Source organism: Hypomesus nipponensis, chromosome 17, assembly GCF_054491055.1.
Source record: "Hypomesus nipponensis isolate SF chromosome 17, ASM5449105v1, whole genome shotgun sequence".
NCBI lineage: Eukaryota > Metazoa > Chordata > Actinopteri > Osmeriformes > Osmeridae > Hypomesus > Hypomesus nipponensis.
In genome coordinates, this window is record NC_140377.1 from 11,903,501 (window position 1) to 11,930,452 (window position 26,952).

General features: G+C 43.8%; 1 protein-coding gene and 1 pseudogene across 2 annotated transcripts in view; one reads left to right on the forward strand and one right to left on the reverse strand.

The window, feature by feature from the left end:
* Positions 1 to 26,952, forward strand: part of prkcab (protein kinase C, alpha, b) — a 360,544-nt gene that overhangs the window by 195,633 nt on the left and 137,959 nt on the right. For both annotated transcript variants that reach the window (XM_084677572.1, XM_084677573.1), the window contains exons 4-5: positions 19,553 to 19,664; positions 21,099 to 21,227. In XM_084677572.1, coding sequence (XP_084533698.1) covers positions 19,553 to 19,664; positions 21,099 to 21,227 — 241 coding nt within the window. The remainder of the gene's footprint in view (positions 1 to 19,552; positions 19,665 to 21,098; positions 21,228 to 26,952) is intronic.
* LOC146253576 (uncharacterized) lies at positions 1,392 to 11,561 on the reverse strand (annotated as a pseudogene).

Genomic DNA, 26,952 nt, shown 5'->3' on the forward strand with positions numbered 1-26,952 from the left:
GGGAAAAGAAGTTCAGGGACCAGTTGACAGTTCCGGTAGCCTGATACAGTGATTTGACAAAGTGACTGGACAGTAGGAATCTTCCAACTTCATAAAAAATATTGGGGAGATCATGTGTGTTTTCATGAAAGGAGGAAAAATAAAGGTTCTTGACTGTGAAAAAGCTTGAGGAACAGAACAAAGACCGAACAACAGGCTCAAACGTCATTCTAATTAGAATCTTCCAGAATCCTCACTTCAGTGACTCACATCCTTGCCAATCACATGCTCACCAAAAGTCTATCTAACTCTCTCTCTTTCTCCCTCCTTGTTTATTAACTTTCCTTGTTGTGCTTAGGGCTGCATTTGGCTACCGTATTTTTCGGAAATAAAGCCGCGGCTTGTACCCCGATTTTACAGTTTTCTTGTGGTTGTACGGCTTATATTTTGAAGCGGCTTATAGATTGTGATGGGTGGAAACAAAGCTTTCCGATGCAACAAGCTATTTGAAACAATTGTGTCAAAAAAGTATCGCTTTTTTTAGGTGGCAAAACTAGAGAAAGATGGGTTTGTGTACACCTACTCTTTCACATCTCACATCTGTATCCAGCTGTCTAGCTCTGACAATCTATCTGTAGCGTTCGTAAATATGCATCCGTTTGAATAAAATGCCAGCTGCTCGTGTGACGTCCGAAGCTTCGACAGGTGATCACGTGTTGTTTGTCCATTTGAAGCCACACTCAACACATTTGTGTCGGTACCAATTGCCTCAAAAGGTCGATAACGCTTCATGAGCACGCCTTCGAGCGTAAAATCAATATTTATAGCCCGGTTTCAGAACAAAAAAGTGGCTTTGTCCCAAGATCTCTACAGACCGTGCAGCTAATTTAAAGCTCAACAATTGAACGGGAGCTTATTACTTGAAAGAGGAATTATTTACTGTGTTGTCTCAGTTACACTATCAGGGCTTGGAAATAATGTGACTTGCTTAAGTAGAAAAATGGCTAGTAGAACATAACATTTCATTATAATTTCAGTAAATCAAACAGCTGCAAGACCCAGTGAAATACAGCTAGCAATCTAACGTTAACTAGCATCGCTAACGACATGATTCAATTTCGGTAGGCTATCCTCAGTAGGGATAGGGATTGTTACTTTTTATTGATATCGATACCATTTTCGATACTTTTCTATTTAGTGGAAAGAAAGACGAGACAATAAATAAATTCTTAACAGAACTGTTATTTAATTTAATTTCCGATTTCTATGAGAACTATGAGAACAGTAAAATAATATCAGCAGCAAAATGTCCAACACATTTTTTCCAACAACAAATAAAATAAATAATATACATAAACAAAATAAATATTATGCTTTACACAACAAAAAGAAAAAATAATTGACAACTCTTCTTAACAGTGGTTTTTCTGCAGAAAAGATTGCATGTCTGCCTTGTCAGGCATGATCCTGGATCGCTTCTGGCTGATGGTGTCCCCAGCAGTGGAGAACACCCTCTCTGAAGGGGTGGAAGAGGCTTGAGCACAAAGGTAGCTGTGAGTTCAGCTAGCAGGGGCAGGGTGTCTCTCTTTCCCCACCACCAGAGGACAGGGTCTTCCGCCATAGGGATCAGAGGCAGGCCTCTGTAGAGCTGGATCTCTTGACGGACTCTCTGAATGCTTGTCAAGTTGTTCGGCTGGATGGTCCATAGCTCTCTTTCCTCCTCAGCAAACAGCTCCTCCAAAGCTGTCTTAGGCTGTAGTGGAATGACTGCACTCTCTTCTTCTTCCTCTGAGATCAGTGTGTCATCATCATCATAATCGGCCTCCTCCTGGGTTGTGTCACTGTCCTTGAGGTCTGGGAGTGGGACCTCTTCCGCTTCTCTAACATTGGCTGCTATAGCTGCCTCCTGCAAATGGTCCCAAGTGGAGTCCCTGTCACTCTTGGCTTTAAACCTGGGGTCCATCGCAGTCACCTCTTCCAGGAACTCCTGGATGGTGTCCTTCTGGTAACATCCAGAGGTTAGTCCAAACCTTCTGTCTTCTTCCTGATATGTGAAGTAGTCTTTCAGTTTCTCGAGTATCGGAAGGATCTGACCGCAGGTGGGGCTTTTCTCGCTCGATACACAGTGTAGAGGTGTACAGGACCTTCATGACCTTGATGAACTTCTCTGCTCTGGTTAAGTCATCATCTGTGATCCTATCCAGTTTGTCCCTCTCCATTGGCTTTTTCAGCCGTGTATCCAACACTGCAGCTTGAGGAGCTGGATACTGTTTGAGGAACAGGGCTGCCACGGGTCTGGAAAGTACTTGAAAGTGTTGGGATATTATTTTACTTTTTTAATCAAGACCTTGAAAGTGCTTGCATTTACCAAGCAATGAAGAGGTCCTTAAAAGTGCTTGGATTTAGCCTTTTTTTACCACTAACTTACTTTGAGTACTGTCAAACATGCCTGGCAAATGCCGGTTCAATGACATAAAGTTGCACAACCCATAATTACAAATGGTTGCTAAATTTGCCAAATTATATTTATTTGGCAAAATGCAGTTTCTGCAAATAAAAAAATATATCAAACTGTCCTAATGTAACTACTAGCTAGCTTATTTTCTAATCAGGTCCCGTTTCAAGTCAAATTGTATTTATATGGCCCAAAATCTCAAATCACAATTTGCCTCAGGGGGCAATCTGTAGGCCTACAGCGTACAACACCCTCTGTCAGGGCTGGACTGGGACAAAAAATTGTCCCTGGCATTTTTGGACCAGGCGGCCCACACCCACCGTGATTGGTCAGACAGTCCTCTTAAAATATGCGTCCATTCTATGAGTTGCCTAGTGTTCCGCATTCATGTGATAGTTTTGATCCTTCAAGAGGGGTCTCAAGACTTATCTGTTGTTCTTACAAAAAAAATATATATATATCTGAGAATTATGATTTGTATATTTATGGTATTTTATTTTTTATTATTGATTGGCGAAGGACTAGACAAAGCGTGGCTCAAAAACCTACCATGAAGAAAACAAACAATGGTTCTCAGTTGCCCCTGCCCGGAAGAGGGTCACCGGGGCACCCCCCTGGAGCCAGGCCCTCACAGGCTCTATGGCCCCAACCCTGTGTCCCATGGGGCCCGGTCGGGCACAGCCCGAAGAGACAACGTGGGACCCTCTTCCAGTGGGCTCACCATCCGCAGGAGGGGTCATCGGGGTCTGGTGCAGTGTGAGACGGGCGGCGGCCGAAGGCGGGGGCCTTGGCGGTCCAATCCTTGGCTGCAGAAGCTATCTCTAAGGAGGTGGACTGTCACCTCACTGGCGGGAAAGGAGCCTGAGCTGGTGCGCGAGGTAGAGAGATTCCGGCTAGATATAGTTGGCCTCGCCTCGACGCACAGCATAGGCTCCAGAACCAGGCTGGCTGACCGGAGCTGTGGCCGCAAGGGGGTCGGTGCATGTCGCGGCGGTAACCCTCCAACGCGATGGTGGACTCCGGAGGTGAGGGATGCCGTCAAGCTGAAGAAGGAGGCCTATTGGACTTTATTGGCTGGCAGGACTCCAGGGGCAGCTGATGTGTACCGGCAGGCCAAGCGAAACGCGGCTTTGGCGGTCGTGGAGGCAAAAACCTGGGCATGGGAGGAGTTTGGTGAGGCCATGGAGAATGACTTCCGAACGGCTTCAAAAAGGTTCTAGACCACCATCCGGCAACTCAGGAGGGGGAAGCAGTGCTCTGTCAAAACTGTATACAGTGGGGATGGTGCGCTGCTGACCTCGACGGGGGACGTCCTGGATTGGTGGAAGGAATACTTTGAAGACCTCCTTAATTCCACCAACACGCTTTCCGATGTGGAGGCAGAGTCTGGGGACATCGGGGGGGGGCCCTTCTATCTCTGGGGTTGAGGTTGCCGAGGTGGTTGAAAAGCTCCGCGGTGGCAGGGCCCCTGGGGTGGATGAGGTCCACTTGGAGTGCCTTAAGGCCCTGGATGTTGTAGGGCTGTCTTGGTTGACACGACAACTTAAGGGGGATCACACTCCTCAGCCTCCCTGGGAAAGTCTATTCAGGGGTCCTGGAGAGGAGGGTCCAAGGAACAGTGGACCAGCTCTATACCCTCCGTGGAGTCCTGGAGGGTACATGGGAGTTCGCCCACCCAGTCTACACATGTTTTGTGGATTTGGAAAAGGCGTTCGACTGTGTTCCTCGGGGGCTTATGTGGGGGGTGCTCCGAGAGTATGGGGTACCGGATTCCCTGATCGGGGCTGTCCTGTCCCTGTACAACCGGTGCCAAAGTTTGGTCCGCATTGCCGGTAGTAAGTCGAACTTTTTTCCGGTGAGGGTTAGACTCCGCCAGGGCTGCCCTTTGTCACCGATTCTGTTCATTACTTATATGGACAGAATTTCTAGGCGCAGCCAGGGCATTGAGGAGGTCCGGTTTGGTGACCTCAGGATTGGGTCGCTGATTTTTGTGGATGATGTGGTCCTGTTGGCTTCATCGGGCCGCGACCTTCAGCTCTCACTGGAGCGGTTTGCAACCGAATGTGAAGCGGCTGGGATGCAAATCAGCACCTCCAAATCTTGACCCAAGCGGAAGAGTTTAAGTATCTCGGGGTTTCACGAGTGAGGGAAGAATGGAGCGCGAGATCGACAGGCGGATCGGTGCGGCGTCCGCAGTGATGCGGGCTCTGCATCGGTCCGTCGTGGTGAAGAAGGAGCTGAGTCGAAAGGCGAAGCTCTCTATTTACCAGTCGATCTACGTTCCTACCCTCACCTATGGTCACAAACTATGGGTAGTGACCGAAAGAACGAGATTGCGAATATAAGCGGCCAAATGAGCTTTCTCCGCAGGATGTCCGGGCTCTCCCTTAGAGATAGGGTGAGAAGCTCAGTCATCCGGGAGGGGCTCAAAGTAGAACCGCTGCTCCTCCGCGTCGAGAGGAGCCAGCTGAGGTGGCTCGGGCTTCGGTAACACTTTAGATGACCTCACAAAATTCATAATTTATTAACCAATTTGTTACTTATTAGTTAACGGTTTGTTCACCATTAGTTATTTGTTGTTCATACAAAATGTATCATTAGTAAAGCATTAGTAAAGCTAAACCCTAACCAAAACTCTTAACCTAAACCCTTGCCCTAAACCCGAACCCTAACCCTAACTATGTGAACAAATGCTTTACTAATGATACATTTTGTATAAACAATAAATAACTAATGGTGAACAAACCGTTAACTAATACGTAACAAATTGGTTAATAAATTATGAATTTGCTGAGCTCATCTAAAGTGTTACCCGGGCTTCTGATCAGGATACCGCCTTGGATGCCTCCCTGATGAGTTTTTTAAGGGGGGGGGGGGGCTCTGATTATAATTGCACCAACAGTAATTCTGGATTGCCTCCACCAAACTAGTAAATAGGAAATAAGCAAATCAGCAGTAGCCTATGCGCGCAATACCGCAATAGCTAGACGCAATTCAGTGGTGCGAGATTTTGTGCTATAGCCTATAATATTTCCTACTAGATGTGCTTTATATCTTCCGTCTCCAATCTGAAGCTCCAATCAGGAGCTGTAATAACTGTAATCACCATGACAACTCACTTCACTTTGGCTGCAACCTCTGTGGGTAACGCAGGTTGTGTGTGTCATTTTTTAACAACGCAGGCTAATCGATTTGCTAACAGTAGCTAGCCTACCTGTTTCTTCCATAGCAAAAATCATCGCGTGACAAAACCCAGCGAAAAGTTTATGCTGAAAATCGCAAATTTCAGACAGAATGGACTGACAAGTACGCATTTGTGTTGCCGGTGGGGAGCACAAAACCGATGTGTTTAATCTGCGATGAGACGGTTTCTCTTGTCAAAAGGTTGGAACAAAATTACCCCCAGAACTCTGTGCCCTCCTAAACCTAAGTCCATTTTGAATGGGAGTCAATGGGAGAGGTAAGGGCCAGAAAAATAAATACTGGACTGAATGGAAATTTGGTGAGTGGACCTTTTGAGTTTCTAATTGAGTACCCCTGTTTTAGGGGAAGCCGAGCTTCCCTTGCAGACTTAAAGAAATATCCTACTGTCATGGATTTTATTAGGAAGGTGACCAAGGCATACACAGCTTGTGGCAAGTAGAACAAACTACCTCTCAAAAGTAAGAACCTACAGGCCTTGTCCTCCATTGATCTTGTGGTGAGGGGCCATTCCCAGGCTGTTACTCAGCTGAAGGAGTTGGCTAGGATCATCAACATTTAGCGCCCTTAGAGGTGGCCAGGAAGAAGAGGAAGGAGTAAAACCAGAAGAAGTGCTAGATAGTTTAATAAGAGTTTATGTATCGGAATACAAATCGAATACAAATAGAATATTACAAATAAGTGTTGGTGTATTTTGATCTTCAGAATGTAATTTTACTCTATGTGCATATAGGGGTAGGCCAGGGATGTCAGGGGGTTGGTGGCAATGTAAGTATATGGATATTTGCTGCGGGGCGAGGGCTGAAATTACTTCTCTCTTTTTTAACCATACATGTGTTTGCATCCCAGTTGTTTGAAAGCTTAGATCCTTTAGAATTCAGTTGTGTGATTAATTTGACAGTCATTACATGTATTTGAGATTACTCCGGAAAACCGACCAGCTAACATTGTTAGCAGCAGAACCTTAGCTTCTTGTTTATCTACTTGAGGCTGTAGTTTTTACATCAGGTCTCTTATTAGCTGCAAATGTATGAGTAACAAATTACACAAATTGTGCTGTAATAATAAATAGTAACAACTTTTTCATCGAGGGTCTTTGGTACAAGCTTTATGTTATGTGTTAAAACGTTATTATAAACTGATTTATAGGGTGTGCACTAGTAATATTCCCTCCTATCTAATGGCAATTAGAAAGACGCATCTATTAAATAATTTGATTGCTGCGTTGTTTCAAAAGCTTTACATTACATTTAGATGCACTGCAGCAGTTGTTTTGCTCACAGCTATGCCCATACATTTGGTTATAATTAGAGATGCTCCGATCAGGTTTTTTGGTGCCAATCACCGATCACTGAAATCAGTATCTGCCGATCTGATAATACCGATCACCGATCACGGTGTTGACTCCCTAACCGCTCAGCCATCTGACCCGCTGAATTGACAACCATCCGTTCTATTGCAGGAAACGTGCAACATTCCAGTGTTGAAGCTCTCTCGCTTCCTATAAAATGTGTAAATAATAATAATAAATATTAAAATAATAATACAAACATGAATCTTTAAATAAAAATCACAACAATAGAATCACATGTGCAACATTCCACTCTCTAGATGCTCTCAAGAGAACTTGGAGCTTATACAGTAGCTTTCCTGTGGAAATATAATAATAGCCTACAAACTTAACTGCAACATTACTTAACAACAACAACAACAACTTAACAACAGACTATAGCCAAATATCCAGTATGTTTCAAGTCAGTCAGTAGATTAGTCTGCATTTAGGAGGAGATAACATACAGAATAAAGATTAAAGGTGCACAGGAAGTCAGCAATTAAACAAAAAAACTAAACATGTATATCTAGGCCTATCTGTATAGTGTCTCACTGTCACTTCACTCACTTCACGCACGCACTCGGAGAGGGGGCATACTAGAATATTCAAACCTTACTTCTGATTAAGCAGCATCACTGGCAGATTGATAAATATAAGCATATGTCTGTGCTGAAAAGTTGTTCGCTATCTACACTTGTAAGGTGTGGAGAGGAAGACTCGTGCTGCTTGTGCAAGAGCAGGAAAAAGCAGTTGCTGTCCGTGACCGTTTTTGTTCGAATGCGGGTCTCACAGAGTAACGTGTGCGATTGTGCGATTCTGAAAATTCCAACCGACTATTTTCCGATAGACAAAAACTATGACAAATGCTATAGTATGGCTTCAAAATCTACAATTAGGAGGCTAACAAGTAATACTAGCAGGTAGTAGCAATGCTATGAGTATTATGCTAGGTTGCTAGGTAACGGAAGCTAATTAAAGCTAGCTAGCTTCCGTTTTGGAAAAATAACTCTGGTGGAAGCGTCGGAAATATTTAGCTAGAACTCACGCATCTAAAGGTTAAAGAATCATTTCTTACCACTGGCGGCTTGAAATGCCTATCTAACGTTTTATTGAAACGTCTCTGATAGTAGTTCTCACAGATTTTATGTCATCTGATCGGCCATGTTTGATCGGCCGTTTTGAGAACGCCGATCAAAAACCAATAATGGGAATATCGGCCGATATGGATCGGCGCCGATCAGATCGGAGCATCCCTCGTTATAATCTTGTATCTTCTAATATCATAAATTGAGAACACTAAAACACACTACAATATAGCTAGTTTATCTCTTATTACACACTTTGTTGCAAGTGATGTTGCAACTTATAATGTAATAAAGACTCATAATGTAATAACGGCTCATAACGGCTCATAATGTAATAATTTCAATGTAATAAAAGTTCATAATGTAATAATCGTCTCATAATGTAATGAACTCACGGACGCGTAACGTAATAAGGGCTTTGCGCATAATGTAATACTGTAATAACTTATTACATTAAGAACCTTATTGATACCGCTCATAATGTTATAACAGCTCATAATGTAATAATAGCACATATAGTGAGAAAAGTGTTGCATTATCATAATGTTTACTTCTGCCATCCCTGCAGGAGTGGAAGGAAATGCTTTCACCTGTGTCTGTCTCTCAGCAAGATCACACATTTCTGCAAACATGCTGGAGCATTAGCCAACTTAGATGCCATATACTGAACCTCGCTCCCAATTAGTGGCAGGCCTCATAAAAAGGAAGAGAAGCCTTAATCTGTAACGCATCATCCTCCATGGGTCAAATCCATGGTATAAAGGCAACAACTGTATACTGACAACTAATGCACTTTTGGGCACAGGTTTGTTTTTGAGTTTGACTATGATTTGTACATAGGTTGCGCTACAGTAACCAACTCAAAAGCTGTCAGGAGAAGAGGTTGGATTAGTGAAGAAGGAGGGGGACTGTAGTTCATGTAGTTTAATGTTCTTTGCTACAATAACTAATAACTCCTACGATAAACACATTTAAAATTGGACTTTTCAAAAAAGTAAGTGAACACTCTTTCTTTCCATACAACCTTATGAAGACCTTCCAATAAAAATTTAGCATTTTTTTTGTGTTGGTCTTTAATGCCAATTTAATAAAGGCTTTTAAACATTATTTTCCTACTACTTACGTGAAATACATGATACAAGCAGCATAACATGTTAATTCAAACTTCTTTTATTTTGGAACTTTTGAACAATAACAAAAAAGTCATCAAAAACTTGGATATCTGAACATCAAATTAGTCTCACAATATCTACCAGCTATACAGGTACAGGTCGAAAAATTAGAATATCGTGCAAAAGTTCATTTATTTCAGTAATTCAACTTTATAGGTGAAAATAATATCTTATACAGACTCATTACATGCAAAGTGAGATATGTGAAGCCTTTATTTGTTATAATTGTGATTATTATGGCTTACAGTTTATAAAAACCCCAAATTCAAAATCTCAGAAAATTAGAATATTACATAATATCAATAAAAAAAGGATTTTAAATACAGAAATGTTGGCCCTCTAGAAAGTATAATCATGCATATGTACTAAGTACTTGGTTTGGGCCCCTTTTGCATGAATTATTGCCTAAATGCGGCGTGGCATGGATGCTATCAGCCTGTGGCACTGCTGAGGTGTTATGGAAGCCCAGGTTCTTCTGGTAGATGGCTGTGGTGACTTTGGACTTGATAACACAGTGGACCAACAGCAGCAGATGACATGATACCTCAAATCATCACTGATCCAAATTAAATGTTGCGTTTCATTTGGAAATCAAGGTTCCACAGTCTAGAGGAAGAGTGGAGGGGCACAAAATCCAAGGGGCTTGAAGACCACTGTCAAGTTTCAACAGTCAGTGATGATTTGAGGCACCATGTCATCTGATGGTGTTGGTCCACTGTGTTATCAAGTCCAAAGTCACCACAGCTGTCTACCAGGATATTTTAGAGCACTTCATGCTTCTGTCTGTTGACAAGCTTTATGGAGATGCTGAATTACTTTTTCCAGCAAGACTTGACACCTGTCCACAGTGCCAAAACCACAAGTAACTGGTTGACTGACCATGGTATTACTGTGTTGATTGGCCAGACAACTCTCCTGACCTGAACCCAATAGAGAAACTATGGACTATTGTCAAGAGGAAGATGATACACACCAGACCCAACAATACAGACGAGCTGAAGGCCACTATCAAAGCAACCTGGGCTTCCATAACACCTCAGCAGTGCCACAGACTGATGGCATCCATGCCACACCGCATTTAGGCAATAATTTGTGCAAAAGGGGTCCAAACCAAGTACTTAGTACATATGCATGATTATACTTTATAGAGGGCCGACATTTCTGTATTTAAAATCCTTTTTTTATTGATTTTATGTAATATTCTAATTTTCTGAGATTTTGAATTTGGGGTTTTCATAAGATGTAAGCCAAAATCATCACAATTATAACAAATAAAGGCTTGAAATATCTCACTTTGAATGTAATGAGTCTATATAATATATTAGTTTCACCATTTAGGTTGAATTACTGAAATAGATGAACTTTTGCACGATATTCAAATTTTTCGACCTGTACCTGTATACAGTTTGTGAGTCTAGAACAGACATAGGGATGTCATAGAAAACATGAACCAGCTCAAAGGCTCTTTAAATGTAAACACAGCCTGTCAGGACACAAAAGTAAAAATATAAGTTCAAATAAATTTAACTAAACAATATGCCTATAAACATGATCATAAATTATAGTTGCCAACAAAAATAAAGTTAAGGGGGCTCCATTTGTCAGTGGTCAGTGACTGTGCCAGTGATCACTCAAATCACTTTATTTCTTCCAATGAATGTCTTTAATATGGAACCATCCAAAGGATATATGTCGAATCACGATCCATGCTGTAAACCACCTGGCATTTTGGCTGAAGAGCTGCCTGATGTTGGATGCAAGGCCACTATTACGTCCAGCTGCTTTATATAACCTACAAATACCAATGCTGCAGTCTTCATCCGTCACAATATTTAAACATTCCACCAAAGAATCACGTATAAAAATTATTGGTAGGAATGGCAGGGTTAGCTCTCTGAACAAGTTGGAAACTCTGTTGAAGGTGCCCAGCATTGTCATATCCATCAACAGGCAATACTGGATAATGGTTGACAGTACAATCAAAGGCAAATTAGGGCTAGCAATGAAGTCAGGGTCAGCAGGGAAGATATGTTTTGGCACTGTAGGACATGCAGAAGGAACAGTATCAGGGTCAGTGTAACGGACAGTGTGGAGGTCATCATGTAGGACATCATTGGGATCACCATAAGGAACATCACATGAGTCACCATGTAGGACATCACTGGAATCTCCAGGAGGGTAATTGGTGGGGTCAGAGTGATGGTCAGAGTCAGGGTTTGAATGGTGATCAGAGTCAGGGACAGCATCATAGCCAGTACTATAAAGAAGCACCCTCTGCTTCTCTGCTCTCTGAATTCTTCGAATGAATGGTCTGACTGGTCCATCAAGACTAACATAATGGTCCCCACAACCTTCAGCAAAATGGCCTAGAATCAGCAATGGCAGACTTTCATCGTAGTGACCATGTGGGGAGACTATTGCTGTTGCATCAACTCCAAGCGTTGACACAATCATAAACTGTACATTGAATATGGTGGATGTTCTTTGTAGAGTCAAATGATCACCATATGTACCACTGTGCTGCATGCTTTGCACATAGTCATCCCATTGCCCTTCCACAAAATTAGAAAGATGTATTCCATTCATGGCATGTGGGTGAAGCATTAGGTCTGATACAATTTCTTGCCTTAAAGATGTTGCAGACCGAGAAATTCCAAGTGAGGCAAGTTGGTCAACCATGGCAGCAAACTGGCAGCTGCCATCTGAATTAGGGTCCAAACGAATCCTGAAACCTAGTGATCCAAAGGATTCTAACCTCATTCCATGGGTGATGGGCGGAACAACTGTATGCGTTGATGTTTTCTGGGCTTGTGCTCAGAACGCTGCTTCTCCCGCTCCCTTGTGGCACTTGTCACATCACATACTGCAAACCATTTGATATGTAGATGGCCTGGGTTGCCTAGCATTCGGAACTTGACTTTGTATTTCGACAGATCTGCATTTCTTTTGACAACTATACCTGGTATCACAGCGTATCGTTTTGAAAATCTGGGACCTGTGCTGACCCTCACCAACACTTTGTCCTGTAAGTTGTAAACTGATGGTGGTGGATTTCCCCTTGATTTAATCGTACGTTTCATGCAACGCTCCGTAGCCTTTAATGCCCTCCTTCGTATCTTCCTGCGGTTTTGCTCAAACTTACTCATGTTCTGTTCTAAGTCTTCAGGAACTGCATCAGAAACTGAGCCGGGGCTAGCATCACCTGTATTGCTGGATAAGTGAAGAGTCCTGATGTTATTCTTCCTCCCATAATACACTTCAAATGGAGACATCCAGTTGAGAACCTCTTTTTTGTCCAGATTCATAACTCTTGCATACTTTGGCATATGTGCTGCCCAGTTAACACCTCCTCGTTTGAAATTCACAAAGTCATACATGATTTTTCGACGTAGCACCTGGTGTGTTCTCTCAACTTTACCTTGGCTCTGGGGGTGGTATGGAGAGCTCTGAATGACTTTGACCTGATATGATACCATCAGCTTCTGGACGGCACCTTTGAATTCTTTGCCCTGATCATGCTGCAAAATGTTTGGTGGGCCATGTTCAGTGTAGATTTCAATGAGATGTTTAGCAATCTCTTTGCTCTCTTTGCTCTTCAGAGGGCGTAGCCATATGTATCTGCTACACACATCAAGGATGGTTAGAATGTACCTATATCTAACGATTCTATGCTTGACAGCCCATCTCCCCATGTTGAGAAGGTCGATTTGATGACGCTCTTGAACTGTTTTAGCCCTGATCGGCTTGGGAATGGCCTTGTTTTGAAAAGTAGCTCTGCGAAGTTGATAGCGCCTGGACCTGTCCAATACCTTTTGCACATTTTGTGTACTGATACCGGAATACTTATCCTTTAGGTATACGTTAAGTTTTCTGGCACCACAACCCTTGGTCTCTTCAAGCCTTGTCTTCACAATGCCTTTGAAGCTTGTCTTTTTTGCCACCAATTTCCCATCGTATATCAACGTCTTGCCGTCTTCCAATAGCCCAAACAAGTGCTTATTCCTCCAGAGACGAACAAGGGCAGCGCGTTGGACCCTTGTCCTTTCTTTAACAGGAATGCCAAATTCTCCTCTCAGTGCTTTAACAATGACATCATATGTCTCATCATCCATTTCTCGACTTCCATGGCCTTGAATGTCACTAACCAAAAGGGCCAGTGTGAATAGGACCAAGATTGTCATGCCCAGTTTCATTGTTCCTTTTCTGTGAATAAAACAAAATTCAGTGAATCAGTAGACATTGAGGTGGGGTATGCAGAAACTCTTTATATTCAGCATCACTAGATTAATGTAAATATTATGATTTTAACAAATCATTTATGTACATACATTTTAGGATGTTGTGTACCCCTACAAATAATTTGATAACAAAACGTCTTCTCAACCGCCAGTCCACATCATACTTTTATGGTCCAAGTGGGACTTGAATCGGCAACCTTTAAGTCCCCTAGCCAAGTCCCTACGGACTGAGCTATTGCCGCCCCAGCTAAAACATACAACACTATTATAACAAACATCTTAATACACAAGAAATAGCTGCTAGCTAAAACACAAGAAATAGCTGCTAGCTAAAACACAAGAAATAGCTGCTAGCTAAAACACAAGAAATAGCTGCTAGCTAAAACACAAAAAATAGCTGCTAGCTTAAACATACACATTATCCTACAAACATCTTATTAATACACATAATTTAAACAGATAAGGTGTATGGCTTGGTTTAACAAATATATATATATTGAACTTTAAAGGTCACAACTAGGGCTGCTTACCTGCAAAAGTCACAGTAGAAGTGAGCACGGCGTTCTCAGAATCCCAACTAGTGGCTCAACTGTTATTTCACATCAATAAAATGTGAGAGTGCAATTACTATTAAATAGTACTTGGTTTCACAAATTTTGTTTACTATTGTACTGAAGCCCATGCCTTTTGCTTTTACTTGCAGCTTTGTTTGAGAGGTTAAATTATTATTATTATCACTATATGTGCTATTATTACATTATGAACTGTTATAACATTATGAGCGGTATCAATAAGGTTCTTAATGTAATAAGTTATTACAGTATTACATTATGCGCAAAGCCCTTATTACGTTACGCGTCCGTGATTTCATTACATTATGAGACGATTATTACATTATGAACTTTTATTACATTGAAATTATTACATTATGAGCCGTTATGAGCCGTTATTACATTATGAGTCTTTATTACATTATAAGTTGCAACAAGTGATAAAAGGAAACTTTGGTGGTTTTTTTTTATTTAGCACCTTCAGCCAGGAACGCAGATCCTCAACTTTGGTTGGAGGTCGGTGCAAGGTAAATGTCGACCCACAACACTCGGACCTCTTCTTTCCATGGTCAAAACAATGATAATACGGGGTCTGATTCCGTTTTCTCCAGCTGTTATGGCAGCCACAAACTGCACAGTTGACACTGGGCATCTCTATTAGCCTTAAATTAGTACCAGAGCCATGGAGTTAATATAACTAGCGACAGCTACTTCTGTCTTCCAAGATGGCGTCCACATTCATATCTACGAAAAGTACTCAGTGGCACAGTGAGGCAAGCCAGAGCGCAAAACTGGACCTTGCCATCTTTCCAATTCCGACTCTTCCGGTCTAGCTTTAAACAGTGGCTCTTTTTTCCCCTAGCACCGAGACCTCGTGCACGCTTACAACTAGCTGTACACGTCAAACTTTGCGACAACCAGTCGCGAGCATAGCGTGTGAGCTAAGGCATTGCAGTGGCAGACTGGGGTAGTGATGGAAAGTTTGGTTCCTTTTACTGATTTGGTTCTTTGAATATCGTTCAGTGAAATGAACCAATCTTTTTTCGAGTCATTCGTTCATTTCAAAGGGCCGAGGGGGGGGGGCGTATGGGGGGCGTATCAAACACGTATGATATTCTCATGTAGGTTAGTGCATGTGCATCAGCAGATTCTATTTTAAAATAAATTCCTGCATTAAAATAATGTATCATGACAGTTTGTATGATTTGGTCGTTTATTATCACACTAGCATTTAATTATCACGGCAAACAGTTACACTGCAATAAACTGTAAGTGTAAAGTGAAAATAACAAAACCAGTCAGCATGATGACTTGAGAGAATATCATTCACGTCTTACTAAAACAGCGGCCACGCAAAAGGGAATGAGGAATCTGTTTCCTTTACAAAAAAAATGCGGGTCACGTGAAAAAATGATCCAAAGACTCGTAGAAAGGCCGAGTCGGGAAATGAACGAATCGTTTGTTTGCTGAAGCTACCAGTACAGAGCCTATGCAGGTCATGTGAAAAATGATCCAAAGACTCGTAGAAAGACCGAGTCTGGAAATGAACAAATCGTTTGTTTCGTCTAGCTACCAGTACAGAGCCTATGCAGGTCATGTGAATTATCCAAAGACCTGTACCCGAAGACCGAGTCGGGAAATGAACGAATATGTTTACATGGACGAGCCTATGCAACTGTCCTGATGCGTGGCCACGAGAAAATGAACGAATCACTCTTTGAGAGGTTACTCTCGAGCCCTTGTAAGGATTCGTTCAAAATGAACGAATCGTTCACGCACGACACATTTACATTTACATTTAGTCATTTAGCAGAGCGCTCTTATCCAGAGCGACTTACAGTAAGTACAGGGACATTCCCCCCGAGGCAAGTAGGGTGAAGTGCCTTGCCTAAGGACACAACGTTATTTGGCACGGCTGGGAATCGATCCGGCAACCTTCTGATTACTAGCCCGACTCCCTCAACGCTCAGCCATCTGACACATCACTAGACTGGGGTACAAGTCCTATAAGAATCAGAGACATGATGCAGACTTTAGGGAAATGTATGTGTCACAAAGTTGTTAACTATACTAATGGAAAGAATAGGCCAACTTTTCAGAAGAATTTAGATGCGAACAAGAGGAAGCAGTAGTACTGAGTTGCAACATGTAGCATCACTGTGTCCAATCCCGACCGCTGTAAACTACTATTGTCCAAACCCGAACGGGGTTTGGACACCCAGTTTCCGGTCTTTTTGACACCATTTTCTTTTGCAATCGCTAGCAAATTGTAAGTAGTATTATTTTAGGCATACAAAACAATCTACGTGTCAAATGTCATGAACACATGTCTAAATAATTTAGGAAAGTTACATTGATGAGAGAAAGCCGAAAGACCTCTCGGGCGACGCTCGGGCGACGATATTTACTCTGAAAAGTGTTTTTGTATTGTCATCGGTTAGCATACAAGTGTATTTTTTTTAACACTATCTTAACATTACTTTGTATAGCCAATGCCAAAATACACCATCATGTGTGAGGTGATGTGTAGTCGAGGGGAGGAAGGGAGGGGGGCAAGGGACTGACATGAGAAGAGTTCAACAAAACATCAAAATACAGTCAAATTGAGATTGTATCGCATAGTTTGGAGATGTTGAAGCGTGATATCTTATTGTGGAGGACATAACTACGTCCCCGGATATATTGACAGCATTGATGGTCAGTTTGGTGACCCTGGATAAAGTTAATATCCCCGGAAAAACAGCAGCGCCGAGTGTTTACTACGAGGATAAGTACAGTCGGGTTTGGACAAGGAGAGCGCACGGCTAATTTACCGGTGCCAGCGTCTTTTTACCGGCTCTAGTAAAAGATAAGCTAACTAATTTTTTTTTTACAATATTTAGCTTGAAAGGTAAAAAGTTAAAGCTTAATGTGAAATCAGTAAATCAGCTGAAAACGTGATCATTGAATCAATATTTGAAGTGGCATTTTATCAGAATGTTAGCTAAAAACCAGTCGGGATTGGACACAGTGACGTTATTATAATATTTTACTTGAAGACAAAGCAACGGTCTTGCATGCATTAATAAAACAATCTCCCACAGATATTAATACAATCAATTACTTTCTGGGTGCACCCTTTGACTCCAAAAACATCCGTATTACACAAATAGGATCACACAGAAACATAAAACAATATTTATAAATGTTGGTTCCAGCTCAATTAGATTATACAAAAGAAAACAACTCACCACCATTGGTGGTTTCAGAATCAGCTTGTTACCAGTACAATATGAAAGAAGAGAATAGTTTGTCCTCAAAATGAAGGTTCCCAATCTTCCAGCTTTATCCTCGTGGGTTGGCTCGCCATCCAATTCAACGTATACCAACAAAAAACCTGACCAAGACGGTCAAAAGTGTGCAACTGCCGTTTCCCAATACCGATGGTTCCAGGCTCTAAAAGATCAGTCTCTAATAATAATATGTTTGTTATTATTAGTTTGAGCACTTTGATTTTGTTTATAATCGTTTTCTCTTTTTCCTTTAACATACATCAAGCTCTTTGAAGGAAATCTTTTCCAAAGGCGACCCTCAATATCTAGGTGTCATTTAATTGGCCCAAACCACCGTACCGTCTTAATCGGATAGGTTAACTCCAACGTCAGTTAAGACTAACATCCGTTTAACATTAACCCTTTAGTTTCCCTGCATTACATATGCTGTCACTGTATAGTATTCCTTTCACTTGGTTTTTAGAAATAGGCTATAGGGCTAAATATAGGGCTATTCTTGATGGATGCTTTTTTTCTCTGTGATATGAGTATGATTTCCAACGCATTGTATCGGATTAAATGAACTGTTAACATGAACAGCTCCGTCGTTGTTCTCGCCAGGCAAAGAAAGCTTAATAGTTATTTTGGTAATAGAAATATTCCATAGTGCAGACTTACCATAGCTTACTGTCAACTTTATATTCAAACGAAATGCCACAAATTCACACTGCCTTCAATTTAACATCAGTGTAGAAATGTGGCCTGTGTTTTATTATTATATTTGCCATCATGTCATGAAAGTTTTTACGAAAAATCTAATCTGTTTTAAAATAACGGGAATAAACTATATTAACAAAATTTCATGTATGTGTGACAACCATTTGCTAAACGTGCTACAACAGGGCAGGCAACTCAAGCCATTTCTCCCTGTGCTCATTCAATATAAGTCTATGGCTCATTCAGCTCCATGGAAATTGGCTATCGGCCAATGTGAACTTTTGTGCTCGTGCCCTGTATCCGCAAGCACATCTGCAGGCATCTTTTATCGACGTAAGCAAATAAATTGGGTGCTAGTTTACCCATTTCGGATTGTTTTCAAACTTAGAGCAAAAATCTGGAAAATTATGTGAAAAAGCTAGTAGTATGAGCCAGGTTCTAGAATCGAACCAAAATTATTGGGGGAGATAGTTTTGTAAATGTTGACTGGAGTTAATAGAATAAAAACTACCGGAAGAGTCGGAAGTCAAACATAAAATGCAATACCACCTACATCCACCGGGGCCGTTGCTTCAAGCCGAGGGGCGAGGGGTGGGGTTATAAAGCGTAAAGTATCTAAACGGAAATGAGAATACGCGGATGGCCGCGCCCATCATGACTTCCGGAATAAGGTGAATATCCCGTTTAACCCGTTAATTAGTAGCGTCACGTATATGTGATCGTTCGAAAGCGGGCCCCACAGAGTACCGTCACACATGTGTGATTCTGAACATTCCAACCGACTATTTTCCGATAGACAAAAACTATATGACAAACGCTATAGTATGGCTTCAAAATTTACAATTAGGAGGCTAACAAGTAACACTAGCAGGTAGTAGCATTGCTACGAGTATAATGCTAGGTTGCTAGGTAACGGAAGCTAACTAAAGCTAGCTAGCTTTCGTTTTGAAAAAATAACTCACTCTGGTGGCAGCGTCGGTAATATTTAGAACTCACTCCTCTAAAGGTTAAAGTGCGGCCTACTTCCGCCTCAGTAATGTACTTTGAGCACTCAAAGTGCTCTCCACACCTAACCGCAGCAAACGATGATGACATCACGTGAAATTTGGCAGTTCCATCAATGGTTGCATGCTGAAGGTACTGTCATAACTTGGAATGCAAATGTAGTCAGGGCTCTGAGAATATTGCTTTGTTACTTTAGTCCCGCGTTACTTTCGCCCCGGTTCTCCCCAAGTCTGATTTTCAAACACAAAGCTCAATTTAAGTCATTAAAACATGACTGGAGAAGGCAGCTGTCAGTAACACTGTCTTACACAGTCACCTTGTTAGAGTAGATTAGAATGGTAGATGTTTGTGAACAATTGCAACAGAACCATAATGAGTTCATATTATTATTTTAATTTGTGAAAATGTTCTTAGAGAGATCAAACACTATTTTCGTCTTCACTATTGAATTTGAATTCATTTATATGTACAAGTACAAAAATACACAAGTACTCTCTCACAAGTACTCTCTCCCAGAAGCTTCAAGATATTGACTGAATATGTGTCTCTCCCTGTGTGTATCCAGGACCCTAGAAGCAAGCACAAGTTTAAGATCCACTCCTATGGCAGTCCTACCTTCTGTGACCATTGTGGCTCTCTGCTCTATGGTCTCATCCACCAAGGGATGAAATGTGACAGTGAGTTGCAAGTGTGTCTGTACGTGTCTGTGTATGTCCTGGTGATTGTCCAAATATATGTAACAGTGTGCCTGTGTCTGTGTCAGTATGTATGTGTCTCTATGTATCTATGTGTTTCTTTGTAAGTGTTGTGAGTGTCCATAAAATGGGAATGTGTGTGTGTTAGTGAGTGTATGTGTGTAAGCATGTGTGTCTGTGTTTACTGTATGTGTATGTATCTGTTGTATGTCTTGGTGAGTGTCCATATGTATTTAAGAGTGTCCCTGTGTGCATGTGTGTTAAAACATGTGTGTGTGCTTGTGCGCTGTTCTCTGGAGCCTCTCTCCTTGAAGTACCCAGTAATGAGGACAAAAGGGAATAGGCTCTTCTTATACTTTGCATGGACACATCTGCAATTCAGGAAGAATACTGTATTCTCTGTACCACCCCCAGTGTGTCTTATCCCCACCTACTTCCCCTCTAAATCTCCTGCCTCCTTTCACCCCTCTCTCCTCCTTTTCATGATTTTCTTTTCTCGATCCCTCTGCCCTATCTTTCAACCCTCCCACTCATTTTTCTCACTATCATGACCACTCCTCTTCTTCCCCCTCCATCTCTCTCTTTCTCTGTCACTCTTATCTCCCCACTAAGATATCTCCTTTACCCTTTCTCTTTCTTTCTCTCTCTCTCTCCTGTCTCTTAATCCTGTCTCTGTAATTCCTTACCGTACTCGAGATTCCCTCCGCCACCTCCATTCTCTCTCTATCCATCCATCTCTCCTCTCTGGTAGCAGCAGTATTACAGGTCCTAATGAGAGCAGATTCAGTTAGAATGATGTGTGGACAACTGAAATGAGTCCCAACATCCCTCCTACTTTTCTCTACTCCTTCCCACAGCACCCCCCCCCCCTTTCTCCAACTGCCGGGGTGGAAGGCAGTTCTCCATTGTGTGAAGAAAGGAGGTAGAGAGGGAGCGCAGATGTGCAGGAGGATGAAGAGGAATGAGGGATGGATTGAGGGATGCTAAGGGAGGGATGACTTGTGGATATTGAGGAAGGAGGGATGAGTTGTGGATATTGAGGAAGGAGGGAAGAGAGGAGGTGAAGAGAGGGAAACTTCCTTTTTGTTTGTCTTCTCTGCAGGAACCTCTCTCGTTTGTGTTCTGTAGCTTTATGAAACACTGACACAAAAGCTATTTTCCCCTCCACAGCACTCAGAGTATAGGAGAGAAAGAGAGCGAGTGAGATAGAGCTGTGTATAGAGAGGGTAGTAGCTAGCTAGACACCATTGTTATGAGTGTGTAACACAGCATACTGTGGCCTACAATGGCAAGAAAGCTCCCCAGTCTCTTCATTCTCCAAAACAGTTGTCAATAGGGCCAAAATAATACATTGTTTTTCTGAATAGGTCAATTATACTTTTAATGTGAGTGTGTGTTTGTGTGCGCCTCCCCCAGCCTGTGAAATGAACGTGCACAACCAGTGTGTGATGAACATCCCCAGCCTGTGTGGAACGGACCACACAGAGCGTCGCGGTCGCCTCTTTCTCAAGATCGAGGTCAGCGGAGACAGGCTACATGTCACAGGTAGGCCCCCCTCTCGGCTTCCCCCAACACACCTGTAGACATGATCAAATGGGGAAATAGATTGCTTGCCGAGGGCAGCAATTCAAGTGTGTGTGTATCTGTCACCAGTGTATGAATACTGAAGTGCATTTAATTTGTAACATTTCATAATTTATATTTATATCTACATTGTTTAGCCAGGGTTTCCCATAAAAACAAATATATACAGTACGAATGGGAAAATGTGTCAACTTTTGACTGGTACTGTAATTATTATTATTGTTGGAATGCTGCTTCAACATTCCAAGTATTGTTCTTTGAATCTTTATTCAACTTCTTCATATTTGTTGGAATGCTGCTTCAGCAGACAGAACAATAAATTAGTAACAACAAGCATTTTATAGCATACATTCAATCATCGTGGGATCAAAACCCTCTAAAGTAAAAAACATTTTTTATACACATTATGTTGTTGACTAGGTTTACTGTGACCTGTCTGGTTTGAGATAGCACCTGACTTTTTTTAATACGATTAATATTTACATACAATTCATCACGATAACGCACAGAATATTTATACCTGAGAAAGGATATATTTTTCCTGGTGGGAGAAGCAGCACACTTCATTGCCAAATGGTTAACATAAGATACAAAATTATTAGGACTATTTAACGTTGAGGGGGTTAACGTTATTAGGACTATTTAACGTTGAGGGGGTTAACGTTGATCCCTCCTTCAGTCACCACCTTACCGCGGTGGAGGGGTTTGTGTGTCCTAGTGATCCTGGAAGCTATGTTGTCGGGGGCTTTATGCCCCTGGTAGGGTCACCCAAGGCAAACAGGTTTCAGGTGAAAGACCAGACAAAGCGTGGCTCAAAAGACCAACCATGAAGAAAAACATAAATGGTTCTCAGTTGCCCCTGCCCGGAAGCGGGTCACCGGGGCCCCCCCCTGGAGCCATGCCCGGGGGTGGGGCTCGATGGCGAGCGCCTGGTGGCCGGGCCTTTTCCCATGGGGCCCGGTCGGGCACAGCCCAAAGAGACAACGTGGGACCCTCTTCCAGTGGGCTCACCATCCGCAGGAGGGGTCATGGGGGTCGGGTGCAGTGTGAGACGGGCGGCGGCCTTGGCGGGGGCCTTGGCGGTCCGATCCTCGGCTGCAGAAGCTAGCTTTAGGGACGTGGAATGTCACCTCGCTGGCGGGAAAGGAGCCTGAGCTGGTGCGCGAGGTAGAGAGTTTCCGGCTAGATATAGTCGGCATCGCCTCGACGCACAGCATAGGCTCCGGAACCAGTCTCCTTGAGAGGGGCTGGACTCTCTTCCACTCTGGAGTTGCCCTTGGTGAGAGGCGTCGAGCTGGGGTGGGAATACTTGTTTCCCCTCGGTTCGGCGCCTGTACATTGGGGTTCACCCCGGTGGACGAGAGGGTAGCCTCCCTCCGCCTTCGGGTGGGGGGACGGGTCCTCACTGTCGTTTGTGCTTATGCACCAAACGGCAGCTCAGAGTACCTGGGGGGGGTTCTGGAAAGCGCTCCTCCCGGGGATTCCCTCGTCCTCCTGGGGGACTTCAATGCTCATGTGGGCAATGACAGTGAGACCTGGAGGGGTGTGATTGGGAGGAACGGCCCCCCCGATCTGAACCCGAGTGGTGTCTTGTTGTTGGACTTCTGTGCTAGACAAGGCTTGTCCATAACGAACACCATGTTCAAGCATAAGGGTGTTCATATGTGCACCTGGCACCAGGACACCCGAGGTCTCAGTTCGATGATCGACTTTGTAGTCGTGTCGTCGGACTTGGGGCCGCATGTCTTGGACACTCGGGTGAAGAGAGGGGCGGAGCTGTCAACTGATCACCACCTGGTGGTGAGTTGGCTTCGATGGTGGGGGAAGACGCCGGTCAGGCCTGGCAGGCCCAAACGTAATGTGAGGGTCTGCTGGGAACGGCTGGCGGAACCCTCTGTCAGAAGGAGCTTCAACTCCCACCTCCGGGAGAGCTTCGATCATGTCTCGGGGGGAGCCGGGGGCATTGAGTCCGAATGGGCCATGTTCCAGGCCTCCATTGTTGAAGCGGCTGACCGGAGCTGTGGCCGCAAGGCGGTCGGTGCATGTCGCGGCGGTAACCCTCGGACCCGGTGGTGGACTCCGGAGGTGAGGGATGCCGTCAAGCTGAAGAAGGAGGCCTATCGGACTTTATTGGCTGGTAGGACTCCTGGGGCAGCTGATGTGTACCGGCAGGCCAAGTGGTATGAGGCTATGGCGGTCGCGGAGGCAAAAACCCGGGCATGGGAGGAGTTCGGCGAGGCCATGGAGAATGACTTCCGAACGGCTTCAAAAAGGTTCTGGACCACCATCCGGCGGCTCAGGAGGGGGAAGCAGTGCTCTGTCAATATTGTATACGGTGCGGATGGTGCGCTACTGATCTCGACAGGGGACGTCCTGGATCGGTGGAAGGAATACTTCGAAGACCTCCTTAATTCCAGAAACACGCTTTCCGAAGTGGAGGCAGAGTCAGGGGACATCGGGGGGGGCCCTTCTATCTCTGGGGCTGAGGTCGCCGAGGTGGTTAAAAAGCTCCGCGTTGGCAGGAACCCTGGGGTGGATGAGGTCCGCCCGGAGTTCCTTAAGGCTCTGGATGTTGTAGGGCTGTCTTGGCTGACACGACTCTGCAACATCGCGTGGACATCGGGGACAGTGCCTCTGGACTGGCAGACCGGGGTGGTGGTTCCCCTCTTTAAAAAGGGGGACCGGAGGGTGTGCTCCAACTTTAGGGGGATCACACTCCTCAGCCTCCCTGGGAAAGTCTATTCAGTGGTCATGGAGAGGAGGGTCCGTGGATTGTCAAACCTCGGATTCAGGAGGAGCAATGTGGTTTTCGTCCTGGCCGTGGAACAGTGGACCAGCTCTATACCCTCCTCGGAGTCCTGGAGGGTACATGGGAGTTCGCCCAACCAGTCTACACATGTTTTGTGGATTTGGAAAAGGCGTTCGACAGTGTCCCTCGGGGGCTTATGTGGGGGGTGCTCCGAGAGTATGGGGTACCGGATTCCCTGATCGGGGCTGTCCGGTCCCTGTACGACCGGTGCCAGAGTTTGGTCCGCATTGCCGGTAGTAAGTCGAACTTGTTTCCGGTGAGGGTTGGACTCCGCCAGGGCTGCCCTATGTCACCGATTCTGTTCATTACCTATATGGACAGAATTTCTAGGCGTAGCCAGTGTGTTGAGGGGGTCCAGTTTGGTGACCTCAGGATCGGGTCGCTGCTTTTTGCAGATGATGTGGTCCTGTTGGCTTCATCGGGCCGTGACCTTCAGCTCTCACTGGAGCGGTTCGCAACCGAATGTGAAGCGGCTGGGATGCGAATCAGCACCTCCAAATCTGAGGCCATGGTAATCGACTGGAAAAGGGTGGAGTGCCATCTCCGGGTCGGGGAGGAGATCCTGAACCAAGCGGAGGAGTTCAAGTATCTCGGGGTCTTGTTCACGAGTGAGGGAAGAATGGAGCGCGAGGTCAACAGGCGGATCGGTGTGGCGTCCGCAGTGATGCGGGCTCTGCATCGGTCCGTCGTGGTGAAGAAGGAGCTGAGTCGAAAGGCGAAGCTCTCTATTTACCAGTCGATCTACGTTCCTACCCTCACCTATGGTCACAGACTATGGGTAGTGACCGAAAGAACGAGATCGCGAATACAAGCGGCCAAAATGAGCTTTCTCCGCAGGGTGTCCAGGCTCTCCCTTAGAGATAGGGTGAGAAGCTCGGTCATCCGGGAGGGGCTCAGAGTAGAACCGCTGCTCCTCCGCGTCGAGAGGAGCCAGCTGAAGTGGCTCGGGCATCTGATAAGGATGCCTCCTGGACGCCTCCCTGGTGAGGTGTTCCGGGCACGTCCCACAGGGAAGAGGCCCCGGGGAAGACCCAGGACACGCTGGAAGGACTATGTCTCTCGGCTGGCCTGGGAACGCCTCGGGGTCCCCCAGGAAGAGCTGGTGGAAGTGGCCGGGGAGAGGGAAGTCTGGGCCTCCCTGCTTAGGTCGCTGCCCCCGCGACCCGATCCCCGGACAAGCGGCAGATGATGGATGGATGGATTTAACGTTGACGATATAAAACATAGTGTTTTTATACATAACTGAGCATTCACATGTAATTTATTTATCAGAGGGCCAAGAAGCCAAGTGTGAGTCCGATAATTTAAATGTAACATTCTACGAACAGCTTTGTTCCACTGAACACATATTGAGTCGAAACCTTTGGAATTAAGTTCCCAGAGCTGTGACCCGTAAAAAGAACAACAGTAACTGCTAAACAACTTACATACTGTATCTGGGGATAAATTACCAAAATTACCTATTAGTTTGTTGAAAGCACCATTAAAAACATGACATTTCGATACACAATCTTCTGAATCGCTCAAACTAGAACAGTATTACCAAAATGTTTAACCTTATCATGCCACTTTATAAGGACACCATCAAGATATACCTTATCATCACCAGTAACTGGCGAACCAAACTTTATAGACATAGTTTTAAACGTAACATTATACTCCTGAGCAAACCGTTGGCATATATTTAACATTTCATTGAGACCGCGGATGCTGGGACTGATGAGGGTGAGATCATCACCGTACCCCAGAGCCCAGGCATAAAAAGGCCCCATGTGACAGCCGAGTTGAGACTAAGATAATGTCACAATCAGCTCATCCATATACACAATATAAAGAATAGGTGACAACACACCACCTTGTTTTACACCGTTAGACACACCAAAGACGCGTGACCGACTGTCACCCCATAGTACAGACACTCACTGACTTGTATAGCTGTCCATTAACAAAGGAGAGATAAGTGGAGGGACACCTCTCCGAATTAATAATTTAAATAATTTACCATAATGAACCTTGTCAAATGCTTTACTGGCATCTAACAGACAGCTAGACACATCAGAGTGTCTGCGAACATAATAATCCACAGTTTCCATATACATGGCTGTGCAAAGGGTTGTAGACAGACCCTTTTTGAAACCAAATTGTAGTTCAGATGTATACAAATATTTACCAAATTGATCAAGTAAAACGAGAGATAATACCTCACACAATGAACAACACAGAGCTATACCACGGTAATTATCACTAGAGCACAGGGTATGTTTTTTGGTATAGAAACAATGGTAGAGTACAATAAATCTTCAAATGGCCGTGAGTTATCATACAATTAAACAAAATAGATATGAGACAAAATAACCGGTGGGAACCATGTATCAAGTGATCAGAGTCAAAACCACTACCTCCGTCACTCTTACCAGATTTGAGTCTTAAAATACATTTCTTAATGACATCGACCGGAACATGAATATTGTTAGGATTATCACAGATACCATTATAAAGATCCCGTTTGACTTCAGCCAGTTCAGTCTGTTTGGTGGGTACACTGGTGAATAATTGTTCGTACTTGGTCACAAATAGTTCAGCTATCTCCTCATTGCCAGAAGCATTATCCACAGTCACTGGAACATTGCGGCTGGCTGGGTTGATTTTCTTCAGTTCTTTCCACATATCGCTATCACAACACTCAGCAAGTTTCTGTCTCTTGATGTTAAATTTGTCCTTCTTGGCACGTTTGACAGAACGATGATAGTGAGACCGAGTCTTTTTCATGATTTCATAAACGTAGCCAGTGTTGGGCTTTCTATTCTCGAGCCAGATCCAATGCCAGAATAGAGACCTATATCTTTCCGGTTTCACATGTTCTTTCCAGCCAGGTAT